This window comes from Mustela nigripes, chromosome 2 (genome assembly GCF_022355385.1).
Source record: "Mustela nigripes isolate SB6536 chromosome 2, MUSNIG.SB6536, whole genome shotgun sequence".
Taxonomy (NCBI): domain Eukaryota; kingdom Metazoa; phylum Chordata; class Mammalia; order Carnivora; family Mustelidae; genus Mustela; species Mustela nigripes.
This window is the reverse complement of record NC_081558.1, coordinates 61367078-61393602: the sequence shown is the minus strand read 5'-3', so window position 1 is coordinate 61393602 and position 26525 is coordinate 61367078. Positions and strand designations below refer to the sequence as shown.

Sequence of the window (26525 nt, the reverse complement as noted above, 5' to 3'; positions counted from 1 at the left end):
CTACAGCCTTCAGTCTTCCCCATTCCCATCTCACATGTGCCTTACATTCTTGCCTATCAGCAGGAAATGTCAGCCCCTACAAGTTTCCTGACAGAACCCTCTACTTTGTACCTCCTAGTCCGGGATAACCGCTCCCCAGGCACCTGAAACACTACCACCACCACCCCACACTGGCAACACACACACCAGCTCTCTCCTCACCAGCAGTCCCCACACCACCACCACCACACACACACACATATCTGAACACATCCCTCCTCCTGCTTTAAAACCATTCGATCCAGCTGCTTCCTATTACCCTGAGGATGATGTCTGGGCTCTTTCATATGGCTCACAAGACTGTTCACAACTCCAGCACCCACAAACCTTAGGAGAAGTGAGACTTCACTTTGAAATCTCAGCCCCTATTACTGCATGACCTTTGTCAAGCCATCATCTCCATAGGCTTCAGCTTCTTTAACTATGAGGGATATGGAGGGCATAATGCATAAGATAATGGGTGTAAAGCCCTTGATACGGTTTCCAACAAGTATTTAACCCAGAGTAACTTACAACTCTAACTGGTGGTGTACCCATTCTCATGATCGGCCCTCTCTTTCCCCTTTTCCCCTTCCTAAGACAAAATCTAAATTGAATCCTCCATTGTCTTTGACCCAGAATATGGTGATCGTTCCCGAATACATCCAAGCTCCTTCCTGGGAAACTGCAATGGAGCTACTCCTGGGACTAGTGAAGAATAAAATGAGGCCTTAATGTTCTCTTCCCCGCCTTCCTTTTGCAGAATGGAGGAGGAGCAAGGAATAGGGGAGAAAGTTGGTGAGATCAGAGAAGGGACTGGGGCTCTTGCCCCTGTGTCTTCCTTTAACAGGCTGGGATCATTTACTATAGCCAGGAGCAGTATTTCCGTCATGTGCAGCAGGCCGCAGCCTCGGGCCTGGAAAAATTCAGCAATGACCCCGTCCTGCAGTTCTTTAAAATCTACGGGATCCTCAGGGAAGGTAAGGATTTGCCAGCGTTGGCCTCCTGACCTACGGCACTAGCCCAGCCCTGACACTCTGGCTCCACCTGGAATGCCTCCTTACACCCCACCATGTGGCCATGGGAAGAGTCTTATACTCAGTGGCTAGGTTCCCAGGTTAATCCACGTGTGGCTGTGTAATACATATCTAGCTGACTTTTGAAACATCAGAGAGCTCACCACCCTTGCTCTGCCCCTCGGTTTCCCTATCTGGAAAACGATTGGGTGGGTAGACATGACTGCATGCTTATTGGATAAATTCTGGACTTGGAACCTGGGAGCTGGTAGTGCAAGAAAAGGAGGAAGTGGGAGGTTTGGGTAAAGGCAAGTATGGTGCCGGAGCAGGGGGAGGAGTGATCCTCAAGCAGGTGCTGACTCACTGAGGCCAGGGGCTGGCCGAGCTGCCTACAGCCAACCTCAGTGGACATGGAGGGATAAGTGGAATCTGTGGCTCTGCCCTGAGATCCTTCTTCAGAACTGACCACCCCTGCAAGTACTCACAGGTGCATCCTCCAGCCCCAGGCAGCCTGGACCCTGGTGTCAGCAGCCCCTTCAGGGGCCACTGGGGATGTTTGGACCTGTTGGCCTTATGATTCTGGGTGAATCCAGGTGGTGCTAAGCCTTGAGTCAGCTCTGACAAGGGCTCCCATGTGTCTGCCACAGAGCCTCCTGCCCTCTGGGGACGTAATCACATGAGCTTTCCTTTGCAGAGCACATCCAGGATGCCATTAGCAACCTGGAGAGCATCCGGAATCATCCAGACGTGTCCTTGTGCTCCATCATGGCCCTCATTTATGCTCACAAGTGCTGCGAAACCATTGGTGAGTGCAGCCATGCCCGGCAAGGCCTGGACCCAGTGGGGAAGGCCGCCCCACTCCAGAGCTATAGCCGCCCAAGGGCCTGCCACGGGAGGTCGGTGCACCAGTGGCAGCACATGCTACTGGCCAGTGAGGAGTGGCTTCTGTTCCCTCCCCTTGGAGGCCTCAAGGAAGAGCCCCTGCCCATGTCCTGCTCAGTGGGAGCTGCAGGCAAAGAGCATGACAGTTGGAGGGGTCCTCCTTTCAGAGCCCAGGAGTTGGGAAGACACCCTGCTTTCCTTGCCCCAGACCTTGTGGAGACAAATCAAGTCAATATAAATAATTCCACCCATGGGGTGCCTGAATGGCTCAGTCCTTCAGTGTCTGCCTTCGGCTTGGGTCATAGTTCCAGGGTCCTAGGATCCAGCCCTGCATTGGGCTCCCTGCTTGGTGGGAAGCCTGCTTCTCCCTCTCCCTCTCCTGCTCCCCCAGCTTGTGTTCTCTCTGTCTGTCAAATAAGTAAATAAAATCTTTTAAAAAGTAACAATAGGGGCACCTGGGTGGCTCAATGGTTAAAGCCTCTGCCTTCTGCTCAGGTCATGATCCCAGGGTCCTGGGATTGAGCCTTGCATTAGGCTCTCTGCTCAGCAGGGAGCCTGCTTCCTCCTCTCTCTCTGCCTGCCTCTCTGCCTACTTGTGATCTCTCTGTGTCAAATAAATAAAATCTTTTAAAAATAAATAAATAAATAAACAAACATTAAAATTAAATAATTAAATGATTCCACCCTTAATGTCCCCCTCTCTAGAGTCAGGGAAAGATTCCAAGACGCTGCCAACAACTATTTCCCCTCAGGATGAATTGTGGGCCTGAGGTACGGGATTCAGTTTGGTCTGTCTGCTCTGCAAACTGCTGGGCACAGGGGAGACAAGAGAAAGCTCAGACTGCAAACCCAAGTACTGGCGTGGGCGGCTGCTGCAGTTTCCAGGCCCCAAGGCCCTCAGGGCCTCCTGTAGGACCCGGCAGCCCTCCTCCTTCTGACTCGCCCCCTTCCTCCTCTTGGATTCACAGACCGAGAAGCCATTCAGGAGCTGGAGAGCAGCCTGAAGGAAATCCGCAAGACAGCCAGCGCAAGGGCCATGTACTACGCCGGCCTCTTCCTCTGGCTCATGGGGCGCCACGACAAGGCCAGGGAGTACGTCGACCGCACCCTGAAGCTCTCCAGCAGCTCCAGAGAGGTACCTGCCACAGGGGACAGCACCTGCAGAAAGCAGCATCCCAACATATCCCAGTGGAGTGGCCGTTACTCCTACGGAGCACCCTGGGGCTGGAGAGGGCTGCATTGGGGCCCCAACAAGAGCCCAGGTCTCATAGGACCCTCCACCCACACTGTCTCGGGCTTTAGCTGAGTACGTGCTGGCATGTGTCCAGAGTCTAATCTGCAGACAGTCGTTCCGGGGCCTGGACTTTCTATTTTTTAAGTCTTGAATTTGTCGCCAACATTTTGAAATCAAAAGATTTTGACCAAAAAGCCCAGATTTCCAGGTTCTTTGGGATAGCCAGATGAGCTGGTTACGACAGGCATCAACCTTCCCTCCTTGCCATGGTCTACTGGGTATCAGTGGTGGCCCACCCAGGAGAGTCTCACACATGGTAGATTGGTACTGTTGCTAGAGTTTGAAGCCTCAGTCCCGGCTCCGTCTAGCTGCCACCTCAGCAGGGAGTGACCTCACCCCCCCAAGGGGGTGAAAATTGGTTCCCCGAGGAGGGGGTGAAAAAAGTCTTGCTGTTTATGTACAAAACACAGATTTACATCTTGCATAGACAGATAGTATATCTGTGAGTTTAAAATATCTTGGAGGGAGAGGAAATGATTAAGGGAAAATATCTGAATGGTGTCCTTAGGAGGGGAGCCATGGGAAAGGAGTTGAGAAACACTGGTTTTGGGCGTAACGCTTCAGGGCAATGTCCAAGAGACCCCCGACCTCACCTGCCAGGCCTGGTCACCCATCTGCCAGCAGAGGCTGGGTGAAGACTGGAGCAGAACCCTTGAGCTCAGAATGGCCCCTACTCACCCTCCAAGAAGACATTCCCGTCTCCTACACAGTCCAGGTGCTGTGCTGGGCTAAGGCGTGGAGTGAGGAGGAGAGGCCATGCCCAGTGGCCCGCGGTGGCCTCCTGACCCCAGTGTAGAGTAAACAGGCAATGACAAGACAGGTGAGAGCATGTCAGTAGGGGCAGCAGAGCTGTGGGGGTCCCGGAGAAGGCCCACCCTCAGCCTGGAAGGTCATAGAAGGCCTCTGACAGGAGGGTCCTCCTAGGCTGAGTTTGAGAGACTCATGGTAGTTAATCAGGTGAAGAGGTTTGGTTGGGAGCACTGCAGGGACAGCGAAGTGAAGTCCCAGCAGTGGGAGGGAGTAGGGCTGCACTGGGGTCTGCAAGTCGGTGTGCACTTGCCGGGTCTCGGGGTACAGAGTGATGGGCGGGGGGGGGGGGCATGAGGCTGGAGAGCTGGCTGGGTTCTGAGAGGCTGTGCAGGACCAAGAACTTCATCTTCTGTCTTGTTCTGATCCCAGGGCTATGTGCTCCGAGGCTGGGTGGACCTCACCTCAGACAAGCCCCATACCCTGAAGAAATCCATCAAGTACCTGGAACAAGGAATGCAGGACAGCAAAGATGTGCTGGGGCTGATGGGAAAGGTAGGCAGTGGAGGGAGGAAAAGGATCTCTGCCTGGGCCCCTGGAGCCAGGGAGCCTCTGTCTCCCAGCCTTTACCTGGCCCATGAGGAGCAGGGGCCCAGAGAGGATCAGGGTCACACAACAGCCCAGAGCCCACTTGGTTCTCACAATCCTGCCTGCTCAGTCTGGGTCCCTGTCTCATTCTGCATGGAGTCTGCTCTGGGTCCGTCCTTTTTTCTCTGCTTCTTTCTGTCACGCTTTCTCTTCTGACCTATAAAGTTCAGTGTGCCATAAGAGAAGGGAGGTAAGTGTTTTGTGTTTTCTTTTTTTTTTTTTAAGATTTTATTTATTTATTTGACAGAGAGAGAGAATGAGCACAAGCAGGGGGAATAGCAGGCAGAGGGAGAGGGAGAAGGAGGCTCCCCGCCAAGCAGGAAGCCTGATGCAGGGCTCAGTCCCAGGACCCTGGGATCATGACCCAAGCTGAAGGCAGATGCTTAACTGACTGAGCCACTCAGGCACCTGTTTTGTGTTTTCTGATCTCAATTTAAATTAAGTTCCTTTTTTCTTATGTGACCCCCCGAATCAATCCATGAAGGAAAAGCTAGCCCTCTGATTCTCTTCTCTTAGTATGTATCTTCTTAGAAAATGAATATGTACTCATTAAAAAAACAGAAGGCTAAAAAAGTCAAAAGATGACCTCCTTCACAACTCCCCCTCCAAACAGCTCACGTGGACATTTAGGACCTTGGTGTCTTCCAGTCTTTTTTACTAGCATGTGATTCAGAGGGTGCCTTAGAAGGGCTTTCTGGGAAGTGGAAGCCAGGGAGAGCCTTGTACAGCAGTATTATCCGGAGTGCCCTTGCGACCAACACCTGTGGGAAAAGGGACAGAAGCAGGACTGGGTGGCAGGAGAAATTGGGCTGTGACACAGCCCTAGCAAAGGCCTCAGCCAACTTGGGGTTCTAGAGCTGGGGTGGCCTATCCGTGACCTCCTCCCTGGCCACGTGCCAGGTGGGGGCTCCCCCTGCGGACAGGTGTGACCTGGCACAAGGCTGCTGCCTGTAGCCATGGGTGACCCAGCGGGTAGGCCTCCCAGAGAGCTATCAGCCTCCAGTTCTTCTGGTCCTGAAGGTGCTCCCATGGAGCGCCCTCCCCGAGGTGGGAGATAGTGTTGTTATTTAATTTAATTGTAATCATAAGGCATCTTATCACTCGGGTTCCTTTTCTTCATGTAAGATTTTGTCATAAGCCACTGTCATTTTGAACAGCTCCTTCAAGCCAATCCCCTATTGTATGGCCCTCATAAAATTTGCCAACCCAGATTATTTCCAGTTTACACTTATAAACTGAGTGCCTCAGTGAGCACATGTATGCATAAATCTATCTAGAACAATCCTCCTCTTGTTCTTAATAACTCTCTTGAGGGGAGGTTGCTGAAGGTCTAATGTAAGCTGTCCCTGTCAGAGTCCAGTTTCAAGTCCTTTGGGAGCATTGCTCTCTGCCCTTCAAACACCTGGGGCATGACTCACTCAGGAGAACCTGGGGGCTGGCACTGGCCTGCAGAGGCCAGAACCCCAGCCCAGTAGGCCTCAGCAGAGAAAAGCTGCCGCAGCCCCCCTAAGAAGGGTTTTGCCTGCCAGCTGGAACTGACCCTGGGCCCGAGTGAGCAGTTTTCAGCAATAAGCTTCAAGGAAGTGAATGGCAAATGAGTGAGCCCAGCACCCTCAGGTCTCCCACCAAGGGCAGCCTGCACATGGCCTTGCCATCTCCCACACTTGCTAGGCCTCCCCCATCTCCCCAAGAGCCCTTGCCTTGCCTGTCGAGGAACCCAAGCCTGCTGTGGACTTTGATCTGTGACTCTGAGGGATGACTCCTTCCCCCACACCTTACCCCCGAGGCCTTGGAAGGATTCCTTGGCCCAGCTGAGGGGACTTGCATGCCCTGTGTCAGGTTCTGCTCCTGTTCTGGTAGAGACCCAGACACCTCCAACCTCCGTCTGCGGGCACTGATGGAGGCTTTTCTCCTGGGCTTCCAACAGGCGACCTACTTCATGTTGCAGCAGAACTACTCGGGGGCACTGGAGGTGGTGAACCAGATCACTGTCACCTCGGGGAGCTTCCTGCCTGCCCTGGTCCTAAAAATGCGGCTGTTCTTGGCTCAACAGGACTGGGAGCAGACAGTCGAAATGGGACACAGGTGAGCAGCGGCTGTCAGCTGACACCACCACACCCATGTACCGATGCTTTCCTTTTTTTTTTTTTGGCAAGCCGAGGGTACTGATATGTTCCCATCTTACAAACTGGGGAGATGGGAGACATTGTGTATTTGATGGAACAAGACATAAAAGTAAATACTGTCAAGAGAGGAGGTATGAATAGTGAGTGATGTGATCATACGGGGGGGGGCCACAGGGAGGCTATGGCCTCTGATGGATAAAGAAATGGGCATATCTAGAGATAAAAGCATATTGTTGGAGCGCCTGGGTGGCTCAGTGGGTTAAAACCTTTGCCTTCGGCTCAGGTCATGATCTCAGGGTCCTGGGATTGAGCCCCGCATCGGGCTGTCTGCTCAGCGGGGAGCCTGCTTTCCCCTCTCTCTCTGCCTGCCTCTCTGCCTACTTGTGATCTCTGTCAAATAAATAAATAAAATCTTAAAAAAAAAAAAGCACATTGTTTAGGAGACAGGTGGAGGGAATGACCTAAGGAACCCAAAGCAACCAAGGCTACAGGGAGACAAACAGTTGCCTCTAAAGAATGGTGGGTAGGGGGCTATAAAGGGACTATTGCATTATTTAATTGTTTTAAACTATCGATATGATATACTGTAAAAAAAAACTTCAGGGGCAAGATCATTGGTGACCGGGAGACCTTTCAGCTGAGGCCGGGTCCATCAGCCAGACAGTAAGAGCTGGGGAGTTCCTGGGGCTTTGGGAAGCCAGACACCAAGTTGGGATGACCTTAGAGTACTGTCATTGTCGATAGAAATAAAGATCACTTCGGGGGAGGGATGTTTGATGGAAGGTTTTCTGAGGATGGAATTTTCTGGATAATTGAAGCTTGTCTCTAAACTCTAAGACTTGAACTACTTTTATTAAGTAATTCTAAAATGTATGCTACTAATTTTCTTCCTTAAAAGAGTTAACAGACTTTGAGTGACCATAGGGCATCACTCTGATTTGTTACTAAATTGTAGTACCATAGTTCATAGTTCAAAACCAAAAGCAAAAACCAAAACCAAAACCAAACCATAGCATAGTTCAAAACCAAAACAAAACACAAGTGGACCTCTTCCTTTCCCATGGAGGGATGGTAACTCCTCTGATGATCATCCCTGGAATTTGCATCCGAGAGAGAGGTACCTGGTAGCAAATGAACATGATTTGGGCCTGCTAAGCCCACAGGGGCCCCCTCATGCAGTGCCTGTGTGGGCCTCGGCTTCTCTATCCCACAGTTGACACCTGGCCAGTGTCCTTGGCAGGAGTTGGGTCAAGAGCTTGCTTTGAAGGCCTGGCCTTCAGCCAGCAGAATCCTGGGAGCACCTGGCTGAAGGCCACAACCATGGTGTGTGCAGTCTCCCTTGGCCAAGGCCCTGCTGCCCTGCCCACAGGGAACAGTGTTTAGTGCCAATGGGCTGAGTCCCATACCCAACTCCTTCCCTCCTGGAGGCTTCCCCAGCTGTGGTGTTCATAGAACTCCCCCATTGTTTTGTATTTTTTAAAAAAAAGTTTTTAAATGTTTTTTAAAGCTTACTTATTTACTTACTTATTTAAGCAACCTCTATTCCCCTCTACGTGGGGCTTGAACTCATAACCCCGAGATCAGCAGTTGCATTCTCTACTGACTGAGCCACCATTGTGGGGTTTTTTTTTCTTGTTTTTTAAAAGATTTTATTTATTTATTTGACACAAGGAGAAAGAGAGAGAGAGAGAGAGAGAGAGAGAGCACAAGCAGGGGGAGCATCAGGCAGAGGGAGAGGGAGAAGCAGGCCCCCCCCCCGAGCAAGGAATCCAATTCAGGGCTTGATCCCAGGACTCTGGGATCATGATCTGAGCCAATGGCAGATGCCCAACCAACTGAGCCACCCAGGGGCCCCAAACCGTTGTGTTTTAAATCTTTGCCCCCTCTAAATGTGTTTCTCTTTCTATCCCTAACATTATTTATTTTTCCCTTCCCTCTTATTTTTCTTCATCTACATTAATTTGTTTCTTTTATTCATCTTTTTAAGACCCAGTTTGAGTTTTGTTGGTGGTGTCTATCACATCTCTGTTTCTACTCTGTTAATGTCTGCTCTTTATGATTTATGGTCCGGTTCTGCTCTGGTTTTCTAACTCTTGAATCAGATGCCTGGCTCATCCATTCTCAATTTTCTTTTAGGATGTAAGTTTTTTTTTTTTTTCAAGTTGGGAGAATATGAGTGTTTAAGTCTGTGGATGTCCCTCAAGGTACCATTTTAGCAGTATCTACACATTTGGATTTGATAAATTCAGTATCCTTTGGCTCTAAGAATTTTCTAATATCCATTCTGATTCCTCCTTAGTTCACAAGTTATTTAAAATTTTGGTTTTTTTCCCCAAATGTATTTGGTTCCTAGTACCTTCAGAATCACTATAAAGGGTTAGAACCGTTTGAAAGCTGACTGCCTAATCAATCCTGTTAGAATCAGAGTAATCCTCTAGGAAGCACAAGGCCTAATCAATCCTGTTGGAATCAGAGTAATCTTCTAGGAAGCAGAAGGCCATCCCTGACCAGGATGAAAAATGGGAAGTTTCCTATAAAGAAACAAAATATTGAACATCCCATAGTATATATGACCAGAAACTGTCTTCACAGTGACACATGATGGAAAACAAGCGTCCTTTTCATCATATAGCTGCAGACAACCCCCCAACCACCTCTCCACCACTCTGGGACCCTAGGACCACAGTACCATGATCATGTATGTGAGAGTTGGAATATGAATAGGCTTCTGTCACAAATTACCCCAGATACATGACTTAAATGACATGAGAAGTTATTCCTCTCTCAGGTAAAAGTCTGGGTGGTTGTCTGGGACTGGACAGCAGCTTAACTCTGTAGGGTCCCAGTCCCCTTCTGTCTTACTGTTTTACCATTCCTAGGATGTGGCTCCCATAAAAAGGAAAGAGAAGAAAGAGAAGGTGAGCAGTAAGAATACAGCAGGATGTCACCTGGGGTACTTGTGCTCACACACTATTGGCCAGAACTTAATCACAGGGCCACCACTGAACTGCATGGGAAGCTGGGAGATGTAGTCTTTATTCTGGGTAGCTGGGAGCCCAGCCAGACTAGGGAGTTCCATTATTAAAAGGAGAAAGGGGGGTGCCTGCGTGGCTCGGTGGGTTAAAGCCTCTGCCTGCAGCTCAGGTCATGATCCCAAGATCCTGGGATCCAGCCCCACATCGGGCTCTCTGCTCAGCGGGGAGCCTGCTTCCTGCCCCCGCCCGCCCCCGCCCTCCGCCATTCTCTCTGCCTACTTGTGATCTCTCTGTCAAATTAATAAATAAAATCTTAAAAAAAAAAAGATTTTATTTATTTATTTGACAGAGAGAAATTACAAGTAGATGGAGAGGCAGGCAGAGAGAGAGAGATAGGGAAGCAGGCTCCCTGCTGAGCAGAGAGCCCAACGAGGGACTCTATCCCGGGACCCTGAGATCATGACCCAAGCCGAAGGCAGCGGCTTAGCCCACTGAGCCACCCAGGTGCCCCAATAAATAAAATCTTTAAAAAGTTTTTTTAAAAAAGGAGAAAGGAAGACTGGATATTTTCAGACAATCCTGAGTGGCGGCCACACGGTGCTAGCCTGGCCTATGAATACTCCCAATTCATGTGGCTCCTCTTCCTATTTCAGAATTTTAGAAAATGATGAGTATAATATCGATGCCTGCCAAATCCTAGCCATGCATGAGCTTGCAAGAGAAGGAAACATGACCACAGTAAGTTCTTTCAAGACTTAGGAGTTGGGCCTTGGGACAAACACAGCCTGGGGGAAAGCATTTTGACAACCCCCATCCCCAGCACCTTGGAGCATGCTCCCTGGATCTCCGCTCCCTCCCTTCTCCCAGGGGGTCTGCTCTGGTTTGCTCTTTGGGTAGGCAGTGAGCTTGGCTCTGGTTCTGCCCTGAGCCTGGGCAGGTTCACCTGGAGAAGCCCCAGGCTCCTCATTTGTAAACTGGAGATAATTCCAACCACTTTGTGAGGCTGGTAGAAGGACTAAGTGGAATGTCATGTGGGAGAACTTGGAACAGTGCCTGATTTGGAGAAATGCCATTTTTTTAAGGAGTGGACTAGAACTGCTCGGGTATTGGCCAGGTAGATCCTAGCCACAGATTTGCTCCTAAGCCCTATAGTTTTTCCAAAGAAAGCCAGAACAGTCTTCGAGCACAGTCAGACACATCTGGAATTCTTCATGAAAACCTCAATGCCCAGACAGGTTTTTATTTTCAAGAAGAGTTTGTGTTTCCAGTCATAACATTGCCTTTTTGAATAATTGTGTTGCCTCGGTAAAGGGTGGCAAATCAGGAGTCTGTAAGGGTTTCATGATGGGAAGAGGAAGCTTCTGGTTCCTTCTGCACAGCTCTGAGTCTATGGGTTTTGTGGGGCGGGGTGAGAAAGAGGGTACACTCCATATTTGGGAGGAGCCCTCCACAAGGGCCCCAGTGCCATCTCTGGGTAGGAGCAGGAGAATGGGGCCTGTCCTCAGCTCTGTGCATCCCCAGAGCACTGGGCAGTCTTCCTGGGGCCTGGCCTGAGGGTTAATCCCAGGGGCGGAGTTAGCATTAATGCCCATCCTTGACCCCCCACCTCAGCCCCTGGGATTTACCCCTCTACCCAGGCTAACCTTGCTTATATCTACTGAGCAGAGTAGTCCAGCCCCATCCTGGGTTTCCCTTCTGGCACTTCTTTGCAAAACTCCCCACTCCTGGGTAGGGAAAGGACAGAGGCATCCACTGGAAAGAACGCAGACTTTGGAGTCAGTCACCCAGTTGGCTGAGTGACCTCTGGCAAATTCCCTAACTTTTCTGACCCTTTGTCGGCTAGACTGGAAAGTCCAGAGAGTTCTAGTGACTTACAGGGTCGTGGGGAGGATTCATTGGAGTGATGGAGTGGCACAGTGTGGTGACTCCTGTCAACATGGAGTACAGGCTCAGGGCCAGGGACCCACCACAACCATCTGCTCTTAGAGCCAGCCCAGCTGGCCAGTGCGCTGCTGGCCTGGGCGGCTGCCCTTGTGGACACCATGACAGCTGGCTCCGGCTCTGGCTGGGGGGATCTGAAAGGGCAACTTCTCTTCACAGATCCATGAACCTTGGCTGAGCAAGGCTCCCGAAAGATCCACCTACCGGTTTTAAAATAATACTGGGCTTACCCCAGACCAGATGAATCCAAATCTTTGGGGCTAGCTCCTGGGTGTGGGAACTTCTTCCAGGGGATGCTAACGTGCAGCAGGGTTGAAACATCTGCCCAACTCCCATTTTCTACTTTACCTTTGACCTTGTCTGTTTTGTCTCCCACAGGCTACCAACCATGTTAGAAATCTGATTAAGGCACTGGAAACAAGGGAGCCTCAAAATCCAAGCCTCCATCTTAAAAAAATTCTTGTGATTAGCAGGCTGGTAAGAAGGGTCTTTCCAGGTTTTTGAATCATGCTTCTTGCTGTGTTCCTATGGGGAGCGCTGTGGTCCCCTGGAAGCTGCCTGGGTACCCTGTCCTCCCCTCTCTGGCTCAAACTTGGCCTTTCGGGTTGATGGCCCATGCCCAGTGGCCCCTAACTGCCTCTGGCCAATAGCTGGATCATGTAGGCTCTGTATCTGGGCCCAGATGCTGCTCAGAGACACTGTAAAGATGAGCGCGATGGCATCTGGAAGTGCTTTTAGAGTAGGAGGTCCCTTATTTGGGGGAAGAGGGAAGTATTATGGCTGTTACATAGCAGAGCCATACCCAGCCGTGGCTCGGGGTCCCGGGATACCCGACTGCCATATTCTCTCTATGAAAGTGTCCTGGAAAGGCAGGCCTGCCTGTACCTCTCTGACCAGACCAGGTGCAAAAAGACCAGATTGCCAAACAATTTGCCTCTGTCAGACCCTTCAGCCCAAAGCATGATTAACTAGAAGGAATCGTTGCAAAGCCTGAGGTAGCTCCGGGGCCTTGGGAACCAGAACCATGGGGTCAAGTGCCACGGGGACACCATCTTTCCCACAGAGACACAGATCTATGTCTGATGCTCTCTGCTCATTCTGCACATCTGGCAGGGAACATGGCTGCTCACAGCCTTCTGGGCAACTTCCCATATCGACGGGATACAAGAGCTTCTGTCACCCAGCTTCAATTTTTGAAAAACTTCTTGGTGACTTGGACCAATTACTGTGGTGAGACAGGAGATGGGCCCTTTGGAGGGCCCTGTGCCTGGAGGCAAGTTCCACAGATGTGGCCAGGGTGAGGTTCTTTGTAAGCTGGACAACTGCACAGACCCAACTGTGGGTTGCGTGCAGCCTTTGGGCTCTCCTGAGCAGCTGAGATGTGCCCGTCTCTGATGTGGCCTTGTTCAGACAGGCTGCACTGACTGGTTTCCCTAATCCCATGTGTCCATTCCTCACAGTGTGGGAAACACCAGGCGATTCTCTGGCTGGTGTGCCCCTTCATGGAGCGTGCATTCGTGGCCACACCCTCCTATGCCCAGGTGGCCACAGAGCTGGGCTACCTCTTCATCCTGCATGACCAAGTGAGGGAAGCGTCTCGGTGGTACTCGGAGGCCTTGAAACTGGATGGGAGCAGTGTGGCTGCCTTAACAGGTTTCTGCAGGCTGGGCAGGGTGGGGGCATGGGGGCACAGAAGGCAGGGAGCAGGGTAGCATCCATGAATCCAGAGGAGAAATGCTGGGAAGCATTCTTTCTAGAGGGTATGTGAGTTTGGGGGTACATTGTATGACAGGAGCACCTTTCTGTGACATATAAACAGATAAACCCATACTCCAACAGAGGCGGAGATGGGCCACCTTAAGAAATAAGTAGACCCATTTTTTCCCCCAGAGAGCTCCAGGAAATACAGAAATTAAACAAAAACAAAAACAAAAAAGCAAATCAAGCTCAGAGTCATTGGAGGCTGAGAGCAAAATAGGCCGTGGGGCAGTGGGGCAGTCAGTGAGATAATGAGATAACTTACTGGAGGATTGGTAGCAACTGGAGAATGCAATCGAGGAGACCCTTAAGGGGGGGGGGGCGGGGCAGGAGGTAGCAGGTGGGAGCCCCTGATGCTTCCCACCACCATCAGAGACATGAAGGACAAAAAGACTTGCTGCTCCACACAAAGGCCACATCCCCTGACATCCCCCCACTTGGCTCAGTCCGTCCCCACTTCCTCTTTCAGGGGAGACCCCCAGCCAGTCAGCCGGGAGGGAAGTCCACCAGCCTGAATGGCCATCCCACACACCAGCCTGGGCCAGTCCTGTCAGGTGTGTGCTGGAGTCACCCTCTCATCTGACCTGTTTTGGAAAATCAGTGACCTTAACAATTTGGGAAATGTGCCTTAGCTGCTAATACTCATCAGTCTAGTCCATTTGTAAATCTGCTAATGCTTTGAAAGAGGGGCCAGGTGGGACATGGAAAGCCACAGCCCTCTGAGGAGCAAAGTTAAAGCCAGTTATAGAAAAAGACGTCCCCATCCCCCACTAAAACACCTCTCGTGTTTGCAGAGGCTTTACATACAGTCAGTACATAAAGAACAGGCTACTGTGAAAAAGGGTACAGGGAACAAAAAAGCTACCGAAAATTAAAAATATGATTGCAAAGTACAAAATTCCATAGATGAGCCAAATGGTGGGATGGATAGTAGTGAAAAACAAGATGGTATAATTAGGAGGACAATCAGGAATAAATACACTGAGATAACCAGAAAGTACCTATAAAAGAGGAATAGTAAGAATAGATGGATTTGGTGTCCCAAATCTAAAACACAATAGTACTTAAGTCAGCTTGGGGCCAATGCTGGAATAAAGAGGCAGATAAATGGCACAGAAACAGGTCTTGAGAATAAGGTGACATTTCAAACCAACACAGTGGTAGGTTTCAATAAACCATGGCTGAACATCTGGCTATCCAGCATGAAAAAAGTAAAAGGAAGTTCCTATCTCACACCATACTCAAAAATTAACTCCAGTTTATTGGCTCAGTTGGTAGAACACATGACTCTGGATCTTGAGGTTGTGAGTTTGAGCCCCACGTTGCAGGGAGGGGGTGTAGAGATTAGTTTAAAAATAAGCTACAGATAAATTAGATATTTAAACCTAAAAATTCAGTTGGACTTGTCTTCCCTGGGGGAAACTCAGAGGCTGGAAGGGAAAATATGTAAAAGTTTCAATGTAATGGATGGCAAAAGACACTGAAGAGGTAAATGGCAAACTAATGGAAAATGTTGGCTACAAAGGATTAATCATCTTAATATATAAAAAGAAAACAACCCTAAAAGAAAAACAGGCTAAAGCTACTATGTACAGGAGATTCATAGTAGAAAAGAAAAAGGCCATTCAATATACAAAAAATATATATATATATATATTCATTTTCCCTGGCAATTAAAAAAAAAGTGAATTCAAATGAATTACTGTTCACTCTTTAGACTGGCAAAAAATAAAGCATATCTGCGAGGTTGTGCAGAAAAGCCACTTTCAAGTTCTTGGCTGTAATATTAATTGAAATATCTCTGGAGGACAAGTTGGCCTTACTGTTAACATTTTAGATATACATGCCCTTTGACCCATCAGCTCAACTTCAGGAATTAGAACATGGGAATACGTTTACCGAGACCCTGCAACATTTAAGCGTCAAAAGCAAACTAAATACGAGATGAGGTGTCCTTCAATGGGACCACAGTCAAATGCTGTATGGAATCCACAGTGGCATGTTATGTTGCCATTAGGGAGAACGGGGTGGGTGTTTATACACGGACGTGTATCATGTAGACGCGAACACATTGCTAACAAATGCATGCTTAGAAAGATGGTCCAAGGACTATACTGCAAATTGTTAAGGGCGGTTACCTGTGGGGAGAGATCTGCTTCAAGCTAGCGTATGAACTAGGGATGTTTTTCCATATTGCCTCATGCTTTGACTTCTCTATCCTGAGCATGCATCACCCTTCCTTCTGTTGTCGCCTCTGTGCTCCTTGGCCTGCTGGCCTGCTGGCTCCATGTCAGTGCCAGCTGCTCATGCTCATTCTATCCCCGGCCCAGGGATCATCTGGTGCCAGATCCTGGACGGCCACCTGGAAGAGGCAGAGCACCAGCTGGAATTCCTGAAGGAGGTGCAGCAGTCCCTTGGGAAGTCTGAGGTCAGAGCCCTCTGAGGGGCATGGGTTCCTCCAGCATTGGGTCTCCCCCACTTCAGTTTCCGGTATCCAGCAGCCCACATGGCCTGGACTCCTGCTTCACCCTCGCCTACCCACTGACCAGCTGGCATTGGTGCCAAGAGCTGCACCTGCCTCCCACAGGTGCTGCTTTTCCTCCAGGCCCTCCTGGCATCCCGCAAGCACACAGGAGAGCAGGAAGTCACTGCCCTCCTGAAGGAGGTCGCAGAGCTGCACTTCTCCAGCATGCAGGGCCTCCCCCTAGGCTCTGAGTACTTCGAAAGACTGGACCCCCTCTTCCTGGTCTGCCTCGCCAAGGAGTACTTGTTCTTCTGCCCCAAGCAGGTTAGTGGAAGTTCTGTCCTCATGGTGGGGGTCAGGAGCGTTGGTCTGGAGAGAGGCAGGTACATCACCTGGCTGGCTACCAGGCAGCGCTGTGCTCTTGTGGCTGGGAAACCCCTTCTCCTCTGAACAAACTTGAACATGTAGCATGTGAACCACTTGAGAGTTGTTCCAGTGTAGATTCTGATGGGTGCAGGGGTCGGAGGAGGGAGCCTGCCTCTGGAAAGAGCTCCCAGGTGATGCCTGTGCTGTGATTGTCCACAGACCACCCATGGAGGGGCAGGGCACTGGACTGTGCCCCTGCCTTTATCCTAGAGAAAAACCAGTCTCCTTTTCTCCAGCAGTCTTCTAAGAAATCTACTAGCCTTTACTTGTTTGTCTGCTTTACTCGTTTGCCTGTTTTCCCAGCTAGCCAGGATTCCCTGGGGGCAAGGATCGTGTCGCCCCCAGTGCCATGTCATGAGTTGTCCCACAAATATTTATCAAGTGCACTAGCCACGTGCCAGATACCAAGTTAGGTACTGGGGACATGATAGCAAGCAAAACCAAGTCCCCGTTCTCTGGAGCTTTTGCTCTAGTCCTCGATGGCACAGAGTGCCATAATAAACACCTGGAATGAGGTAAAATTCCTTCACTGAAATAGTGCTGTCTGAGAGCTTTAGGTGTCTGTCTGGCATGGGGACAACTGTACAGCTAGGCCCCGTGTTCCTCCAGCCCCGGTCGCCAGGACAGATTGTGTCTCCGCTCCTTAAACAAGTCGCCATGATCCTGACTCCTGTAATCAAAGCAGCACCAGCGCTGATCGATGCACTGTATGTGATGGCTCAGGTCAAGTACCTCTCAGGTGAGTTCCCCCTCCACACACACACACACACACACACACACACACCCTCACCAGGCCTGCTGGCATCTCTGGCCTCCAGTCCCCTGAAACCAGCCTGATTTCCCTGGCCAGCAGGGGTCTCTCCCACCCGGCCTGCTGTTGGTGGCTTCTGAGCTCTGGGCCAGGTCATCATCCCTGAACTTCCATTATATACCGGGGCCGCGCTCATGCTGGGCTCTGGGAGTCCTCCAAATAGGCAAAAATTCCCTCACGAGATTTGCATTCTAGTAAGGGGAAATCGACAATAAACAGAATAAGGAAGCACACTGTGTTGTTTGTTAGGACCTAGTAATGCCGTGGGGAAAACTAAAGCAGAGGAGGAGAGGCAGCGGCAGGATTGCAGGTGTTTTAAAGGTGGTCCTGAGGGCCTCATGGGGAGGTGAGACCCCGTAGTCTTAGGGCTTTCAGAATCTCAGGGTGGCCAGAGCAATATCCTTCCAGCATCTTCCATCTCAAGGCCAGGCCCTGGAGAGAAAGAGGGAAAAAGGGAGAAGCCTTCGTGAGAGACTTATTGTCCTCTCTGGGTACTCTCCCCTGGCAGCCTTGTAACCCCGTCTTCCTGGAAGACAAGCTGATCTCTGGTGTGCTGGGGGCTTCCGAAGAATCCCAAATGCCAAGGCATGGATCGGCCTCCGGCACTGCCGTGCATGGGTCATGCTGCACAGAGACCGCCCCACCCCTTCCTCCTCCGGCTTTCCAGTGTTTCTCTGGGTTCCAGGCTTACCCACAGTTGCAGGGGCTCCTGGGTATGAGGCAAGGGCAGGAGCACGCCCCCAGGGATGCTGGCAGCTGCCAACAAGTAGATTTAGGGCCAAAGCCAGGTCTCCAGCTGCTTCAGTTGCCATAGTGACACTTTCACACTTCTGCAGCACACAAAGAAGGAGCAGGGAGTCGGGATCCACATGCAGGTGCTCCCCACCCACCAGGTTATGGACCCTGAGCAGGAGCTGTTGAGAGATGCAGAGGAATGCAGGACCCTCCTACCAGCTTAGTGTACCCCACTATTGGGCTTCCCACTGGGGCTGCAGGGAGACCCCGTACCCCCTAGTGCTAGATCAGAGCTCAGCCTCAGAAACCAATTGCCCTGGAGTTCAGTGCTGACTTGGTTCCTTGTAAGATGAGTGACTTAATCGTCACTGGGTTCCAGTCCTACAGCTAAAAGACATGGATAATACTTCCAATCTCACAGGGCTGGGCAAATATGAAACCCCCTTTCTAAAGATGCTTTGCAGGTGTTGGCCATAGAGCAGATGCTTTTTTTAGTCTGCTATAGTTACCATTATTGTTAGGTTTCACTCTGCTCTGAGGTGTGGGAATCAAGACTTAAGTGTTCCCCAGAGCTTCCACACAGAGCAGTGATGTGACTTAGTGGTCTCCCTGAGGGCTGCAGAGAGAAAGGAGGGGATCACACCATGGTTCGAGTTTCCTGGCTTTTGTCTGGGTCAAAGCACAAACCGTAGTTCTGATTTTAAGATGAGAACTCCAGGGGCGCCTGGATGGCTCAGTGGGTTAAAGCCTCTGCTTTCGGCTCAGGTCATGATCCCAGGGTCCTGGAATCGAGCCCCGCATGGGGCTCTCTGCTCAGCAGGGAGCCTGCTTCCTCCTCTCTCTCTGCCTGCCTCTCTGCCTGCTTGTGATCTCTGTCTGTCAAATAAATCAATAAAATCTTTAAAAAAAAAAAAAATGAGAACTCCAAGTGAAACAGGACAGACCCGGGTCAAATGGCCAACTTGGGTATTTCCGGGTAACGGGACTTAGAAACTTCATTCTGCCTTTACATCCTAGGCCCTGGGAGTCCACTGGGTGCCCTGGATGTAGAGGTCTGTTTCTCATTTCTAGGAGAGTTAGAGAATGCCCAGAGCACCCTGCAACGCTGCTTGGAGCTGGACCCTACCTCCGTGGATGCCCACCTCCTCATGTCCCACATCTATCTGGCACAGGGCAATTTCACCATGTGTTCCCACTGCTTAGAGCTAGGCGTCAGCCACAACTTCCAGGTGGGGTCCTCTGTGCCCAGCTGCCCACTCAGCACCCCTCAGCCCACCCAGCAGCAACCCCCTACTTGCCCTGGGAGGGTAGCCCCAGGCACTCCCTACAGCCTGCAGACCCTTCTGCTGGCCAAAGGCGGGGCAGGCTCAGTGGGCTTCTGGAGCTTTCTCCAGGCTGTGTACTGTGAGTCGCAGCAGCAGCAGCGTGCTGGAGCCCTGTGCTCCTCTCTGCTTCTCTAGGTCCGAGACCACCCCCTCTACCACTACATCAAGGCCAGGGCCCTCAACAAGTCTGGGAACTATCCAGAAGCCATAAAGACCCTGAAAATGATCATAAAATTACCAACTCGGAAGACAGAAGGAGGCAAGAAGTTCCACGGGCCCTCTGTACAGCCCAGCGAGCGGGTGTCCATCTTACTGGAACTGGCAGATGCCCTCCGGATGAATGGGGAGCTGGTAAGAAATGCCATGCTCTCTTCCCTTGGGACTGAGGCCTTTGGAGGTCCAGGGTCATCAACCCAGGCTCTCTGATTCTAGTTATCTGTGCTATTATTTGAGCCTTTATTCATTTGGGAGCACATCATACCCCTGCCTAAAGGCTTCTGTGGCTCCCACTGCCCTCAATGTAAAGCCCAAACCCTATTGTGTCCTGCCTGATCCATCCCCTGCCTACCACACTGTCCCTGTAAAGACATGCATTCAGAGCAGAGAGGCCCATGAGGACAGCTGCAGGTAGCTATGCAGAGGGGACCAGGTAGAGTGCCCATGGATGCCATCATCACACCAAACCTTTATGAACTCTGTCCCCTTGGAGTTTTGTGGTATACAACATGGTCAACTGTATGAGGCAGCCCTGGGGCCTTGAGGGGATGACTAGGCAAAGGCAGGGAGCACCTTAGCATCCTATGCAGGTGTAAAGGAGCATCAGAGAACACAGAGATGGATGATGGGAGCGGGGAAGCTGCCTCCACATGCTCTCTTGGCCCCGCTGACCTCACTCACCTACCCACTTTCCAGAAAGGGGTTTGTCAGCAGAGCTTCAAGACCATTTCTGCGATCCCCCAGTCCTGGGGCATCTGGCCTCCTGTGATGACCCTGCCATTGAGAAGGAAAAGCCCATGAGGCCCTTTCTCCTTAAAGTTAAAAATTGCCCTTGGAGTAAAGATGGGGATGCAGAAGCTTATTTGTGCTTCCTTCCTTTAAATCTGCCAAAGGGATATAAGAATTGCAAGTGGAGATGGAATCTCCGTCTATAATGAAATTAGGGGAGTGCCACATCCTGAAAAAGTTGATTCAGCTGGTCATTGATTTGACTAGAGACTGAGGGCCAGCTATATGTCAGGTGCCATGTGGGAGTTGGGGATAGAAGAGAGCAGCCAGCAAGGGCCCCGTCCTCTCAGAACTTTACAACCGTGGGGGAGAGAGAAAGAAGGGTGCCTGAGGTCCCTGCATTTGCTTGAAACTTTCTGAACCAGAGATGTGGTCAGCCAGGAAAAGCAGGGGCATTTCCGCTTTTGGAAGGGGAGGACCACAAGACAAGAACTCTCTGCTAAAATGCCTCCTTCCTTCTCTCTGTCCAGACTCCTTTCTAGGAGACATGGGCCAGAGGAAAGTAAGGAGGGAAATGACCAGAAAATCAGTTCTGCCACTTGCTTTTCTAGGATCTGTAGACTGAGGCCTTCCTGTGAACCAGGGGTTCCATCCTGACCCCAGCTTCTCACAGAGTCTACCCCACAAGGGAGGACCCACAGGAAGCTCAAAGGAAATGGGCTTCTGGGCAGTTGTGCTAGGCCCTCTCCCTCTCCAGCCTTGTTAATAAGAAAAGGGAATGAGAATGGCATTTGAGACTGAGCAGTCATCAGAAGGGGTCCAACATGGTAGCTATAGGGAAGGAAGGAGGCAAACAAGGGAGGGAAAAAAGAAGAGGAGGGAAGAAGGGAGGAAAAGTAAGAAGGAAGGAAAGGATGGGAGGGAATGAAGGAAGGAGAGAAGGACAGAAGGGAGGAAAGAGGAGAGAGGAAACAAAATCACAAGCCAAAGACAAGTGAGGGTTACACTTTGGGAGAAAATATTATACAAAATAGAAGAAATATTTAAAAAAAAATTTGTGGACTCAATGAAAATAAAAAGAACATGGACTCTTGTAAAAACTAGCTCAAAGCAGAGCACCAGAGATCCACAAAGGGGTTCACTAGCCAAGCTACAGGAAGCAGTAATCTCATTAGTCCCCCGAAAAAAATAGAAAATGGCTGAACCCTTGCTGAGGCTCTCTGATGGGAGAAAGGGTTGAGAAAATCACTGAAGTGATCTGAGAAGATGACAGATAAGAAAGAAAGAGGCAGATAGCCAGCCAATGCAAAATCACTGTTTCTGCAGAAGGGAGATGAAACGGAACAGGGGACACATCAGAGAGGTACTGGGAGAATGATTCCTTTAGGGGAGACATGAATCAGTGACCCAGAAAGGCACTCTGTGCTGGAGAAATAGCAGTAAAATATTAAGACCAAGAAATATCCTAATAGTAATACCCTAATGAAGTTACGAGAATCAAGGATTCACAATGTCATTGAAGGTTCTGACAATCATCTGGGAAGGCAGCTGTGAGAAAAAAAGAATCAACTTGGCCTCAGACTTTTCCTCAACTATACTAAATTCAGGGAGGTAACAGAACAATACTTATAAAATATCGAAGGGGTTGGGATGTCCCCCAGGATGTCTTTCATATGTGAAAGCAATAAAGGATTCTCTAAAAAATTGAATAACTCCAGAATTATGGTGTTAATTAAAATATTTTGAAAAACCTACTTATCAATATAATGCAGACAACCAAAACACAAAATAAATGAAGTTTTTACAAGTGGGAAAAATCTGAACTGTAAAAGGACGCATAGAACTTATCTAAATAAATCTAAATATAATTACATTGAAATAATTACAGTCATTTCGACTCAAAGCCAGCATAATAGCTAAATTCTTGAAATAAAAGTTATTAAAGTCAAAATAACAATAGTATCCCATAAAAAATTTAGGGAGGAGGATGTGAAGGGAAGGTGAGGTTACTATATGCAATTTTTTTTCCATCTTTATAGAGTGCGAAACAAAAAGTTTTCACAAAATGTTTCTTGATAGAAAGATAGCTCTTGGTAGAATTTTTTTTAAGATTTTATTTATTTATTTGACACAAAGAGATCACAAGTAGGCAGAGAGGCAGGCAGAGAGAAAGAGGAGGAAGCAGGCTCCCTGCTGAGCAGAGAGCCCGACGCGGGACTCGATCCCAGGACCCTGAGATCATGACCTGAGCCAAAGGCAGCAGCTTAACCCACTGAGCCACCCAGGCACCCATCTTGGTAGAACTTAGAAGATTTACACCACATTTTTCAAGAGTTATGAAGAAAGGAAAGCAGAACCTCACATTAGGCAGAAATGAAGCTGAACACAGCAGCATGTAAAAATGAATACAACAACAAAAAAATGAAAACAAAACAAGTTGACAGAAAACCTAAGAATGTATCTGTGATAATAAAATTGTAAATGAAATAAATGTGCCTATTAAATAAAAGAGGCATTGGAGTGGTTTAAACAAGCAAACAGAAGGAACCTTTACTGTCTATATTTCAAAAACCAAAGGACCCAGAATGAAAGTAAAAACATGATACAAACATATGAAGCAAACAAAAAGAAAGCAGAGGTTGAGGAAGAAATGTCTGGTAAGACTGAACCCAAGTCAAAAATCACCAAAATAGGGAAAGGTACTTTGTTAAAGTAATCAAGGGTATAAATATAATGAAGAAATAATTCAAATGGACTTTTATATACCAAATACCATAACATTAAAATACTTTTGGGGCACCTGGGTGATTCAGTCCTTTAAGCGTCTGCCTTCAACTCAGGTCATGGTCTCAGAGTCTTGGGATAGAGTCCTACAGGGTGGGGCTGGGGGCTCCCTGCTCAGCGAGGAGTCTGCTTCTCCCTCTGCACCCCTCATTCCTGCATGAACGTGTGCACATGCATGCGCTCTCTCAAATAAATAAATAAAAATAAAACATACCTTTGACCAAAAGCAGGAAAATACAAGATGTGTCATAGGTCTCCAACAGGAAGGAATTGCCAACGGACATTGAGGTGCTAAGAATAGGCTGGTTCTTACAGTAACGGGTTTCTGTACCCCCAGGTCTCTGAGCACCTTCCCCCTGCCATCCCCCAGGAACAGTAGTTGTGGACATTGAAGGGCTGTCTCTCCTTTCTGCCACTGGAACCTCTCTGCAGGTGGATGTGAGCCATCCTCCCCTTGGCTTCCGTATAGCAGGATGCTCCCAGCTGTCTCTGTTTCCTTTCTCTCCAGGGGTTAGGAGTGGGAAGAGGGATCACTTAAGTCTCCTCCAAGAGGTTTCAAGTGTGGTGGGTGACAGCTAACAGAATGTCTTTTGGATTCCCATGTCCCAGCATGAGGCCACTAAGATCATGCAGGACGCCATCAATGAGTTCAGCGGCACACCAGAGGAGATCCGCATCACCATCGCCAACGTGGACTTGGCCCTGAGCAAGGGGAATGTGGACATGGCACTGAGCATGCTGAGGAACATCACGCCCAAGCAACCCTGCTACACAGAAGCCAAGGAGAAGATGGCCAACATCTACCTGCAGACCCGCAAAGACACCCGCCTCTACATAGGCTGTTACCGGTAAGCCCCAGGAGGCAGCACCCTGACAGCCGCATTTCCAGTGTTGGTTTAGGGAGTGTTTCCTCCAAATTGTGTTTCTTCCACCTGGGTCTCCAGTGCACGTCCTCCAAGTGTGTTAGATGCCAAGTACAGAATTTCCTGTGGGTCAGAATTTGAGTGTGCTGAGTCAGTCAGGCCGGCTCATTGCTGAGATCTGAAGACCTGGAACCAAATCTGTCCTGCTTGGCTGCCCTGTATGGCCCCACATTCTGGGGGGAACCACGGGAATGCACTTCTGCCCTGGCTCTGTCTCTGTCTGTCCCTGAAGAAATGTCCAGTGACTTGATGTGGCCAATGAGAGGTGCAGGAGGGTGGAGAGCTGGGGTTAGAAGTCCTATATGATTTGACAGTGGGGGCATAAAAGTACCTTCCCAGCCCCTCCCTCAAGCAAAATTCTGCCTAAGCAATCCAGTGGGGAAGCAGTGCTAGGGGGGTGGGGATGAGGGAGGCAAAGCCAGGAGCAGTGAGAAACCAATGAACAGTGGAGTAACGTGGTCACATGGAGTTTTAGAAAGAGCAGGATAGGGGTACCTCGGTGGCTCAGTTGTTAAGGGTCTGCCTTTGACTCAGGCCATGATCCTAGGGTCCTGGGATCGAGCTCTACGTTGGGTTCCCCACTTGGCGGGAAGCCTGCTTCTCCCTCTCCCACTTCCCGTTTGTGTTCCCTCTCTCACTATGTCTGTCTCTGTCAAATGAGTAAATAAAATCTTAAAAAAAAAAAAAAAGAAAGAAAGAAAGAGCAGGATGCCTGCTTATGCAGAGGGGTCTGGGAGGGGGGGGGGAGTTGGGAGTGGAGGCCAGAGGAATGGGTGGAAGTTCTGGCATGTCCAGAAAACAGATGAGGAGAGCCTAGACTAAGGTGGCTAGTGTGCACAGTGGGCTTTCAATGAGTATTGGGTGATGAATGAATGGATTAATGAATGAATGAATGGATTAGTGGGAAAGAAAAGGAGGAGATGGATTGAGAAACATGAAAGATGCACAGGTCTGAGCTAAGTTTTTGTTTGCTATTGGAGGGAACTCTGTGAACATCTGCCTGGTCCCCACACCAGCCTGCTATTGGGTGATGCTTTCATGAACATTCAGGAGGTGAGTGAAAGCCTCATGGCCTTGCCACATGGTCCTCTGATCTCATGTCTCCAGTGGGAGAGAAGAGACAGAGAGAGAGAGACCTCTGGATACTTTCCCCACCAGCCTGAGAAGGCCTTGGAGGTTTATGACGAGGCCTATAGAAAGAACCCACACGATGCATCCCTCGTCAGCAGGATTGGGCAAGCCTATGTGAAAACCCACCAATATACCAAGGTCAGGCTAGGTTGGGGTGGGGAGGTAGGGGTGGGGTTGGGGGAGACAGCCCAGCAGGGAAGAGGGAAGAGGATGTATGGGTAGGAGGGTCAGGATGGGAGGGGAGTTTGGCTGCATTTCCACCCTGAATGATACCCCATTCAGCTCCCTGCTGAATGGGGTATCAAGGGGAGAATTCAGAAGCCAGCCACCGTTTCTCCCCACCCCTCCATATACACCTGCCCAGCTTGAGCCCTCTGCAGCTGGGAGGGCCTTTCCATCTCAGGCTTCTGTGTTCTGCGGGGACACACAGTGGTGGCCGCTGAGGGGAACACGGTGTGAGGCACTCAAGGGTAAAACCAAACCCAATGCCAGTATTTCCCATTTACCCTAAGGCAATTAATTATTATGAGGCCGCCCAGAAGATCAGTGGACAGGACTTTCTGTGCTGTGATCTGGCTGAGCTGCTCCTGAAGTTAAAGAAATTCAGCAAGGCAGAGAAAGTTCTGAAACAAGCACTGGAACATGACTCTGGTGAGGCCATGTCTGAAAGTCTCTCCCCCAGCATACTGTGCCCCCCACCGCCTCCTACACTCTCTTTGCCTGCAGAATGATGCAGGGGTCTTGAACCCAGTTCCCTCCCTCCCCCATCCCCCGCCTCCCAGGGGCCAGAGAACACTGATTTGAGTTTCCATTTTGCAGTCAAGGACATCCCATCCATGATGAATGATGTCAAGTGCTTGCTTTTGCTGGCAAAGGTTTACAAGAGTCATAAAAAAGAGGACGTGATGGGAACTTTGAATGAGGTAATTGACGATAGACAACAGACTCAAGCAAGCTCTTTATCTGCCATTTCCTGATGGGAGCTATAAAAGTAAGGCTGGTCTAGAAGGCTCAAGAGCTGGCCCTCCAAAGAGAACCTAGGTTACACCTTAGGCCTCTGCCTTCCATTTATCCCCATACCTGTGCTCTTCATTGATGGTGCCCCAAAGTGCCTGAAGGCCAGCTGGGCCAGGCTGGAGAAGGCAGGGAGGAGGAAGGTGCCCTCGTCCTCAAGGATGCTAGAGGTGATAATACTCGACAATGCCAGGAGCTCCCAGTCACTGAATGCTCTGTGGTGGATGCTATACTAGGCTTTTTGCTTTCTTATTAATTCTCACGGTAGCCTTTGAGATACAGCACTGGGACGTTCCTGCTTCACAGATGAGGCTCCAAGAGGTTAAGAAATATGCTCGGAATCTCCCTCTCTCTCTCTCTGCCTGCCTCTCCATCTACTTGTGATTTCTCTCTGTCAAATAAATAAATAAAATCTTAAAAAAAAAAAAAAAAATGGGCGCCTGGGTGGCTCAGTGGATTAAGCCGCTGCCTTCGGCTCAGGTCATGATCTCAGGGTCCTGGGATCGAGTCCCGCATCGGGCTCTCTGCTCGGCAGGGAGCCTGCTTCCCTCTCTCTCTCTCA

General features: G+C 49.7%; 1 protein-coding gene across 5 annotated transcripts in view; it reads left to right on the top strand.

Moving 5' to 3' along the window:
• TTC21A (tetratricopeptide repeat domain 21A) overlaps nt 1-26525 on the top strand; it is a 36373-nt gene that overhangs the window by 504 nt on the left and 9344 nt on the right. For 4 of the 5 annotated variants that reach the window (XR_009402427.1, XM_059390513.1, XM_059390516.1 and 1 more), the window contains exons 2-19: nt 869-998; nt 1729-1839; nt 2885-3051; nt 4390-4512; nt 6533-6690; nt 10360-10444; nt 12026-12124; nt 13108-13300; nt 15736-15833; nt 15993-16193; nt 16905-17034; nt 18913-19070; nt 19302-19517; nt 23505-23743; nt 24799-24871; nt 24977-25087; nt 25462-25600; nt 25769-25872. Coding sequence is in view for 4 of the 5 variants with exons in the window: in XM_059390513.1 (XP_059246496.1) it covers nt 869-998; nt 1729-1839; nt 2885-3051; nt 4390-4512; nt 6533-6690; nt 10360-10444; nt 12026-12124; nt 13108-13300; nt 15736-15833; nt 15993-16193; nt 16905-17034; nt 18913-19070; nt 19302-19517; nt 23505-23743; nt 24799-24871; nt 24977-25087; nt 25462-25600; nt 25769-25872 (2535 nt within the window). In the remaining variant the exon portion in view is untranslated. The remainder of the gene's footprint in view (nt 1-868; nt 999-1728; nt 1840-2884; nt 3052-4389; nt 4513-6532; nt 6691-10359; nt 10445-12025; nt 12125-13107; nt 13301-15735; nt 15834-15992; nt 16194-16904; nt 17035-18912; nt 19071-19301; nt 19518-23504; nt 23744-24798; nt 24872-24976; nt 25088-25461; nt 25601-25768; nt 25873-26525) is intronic. The other variant, XM_059390515.1, reaches the window with a different exon arrangement.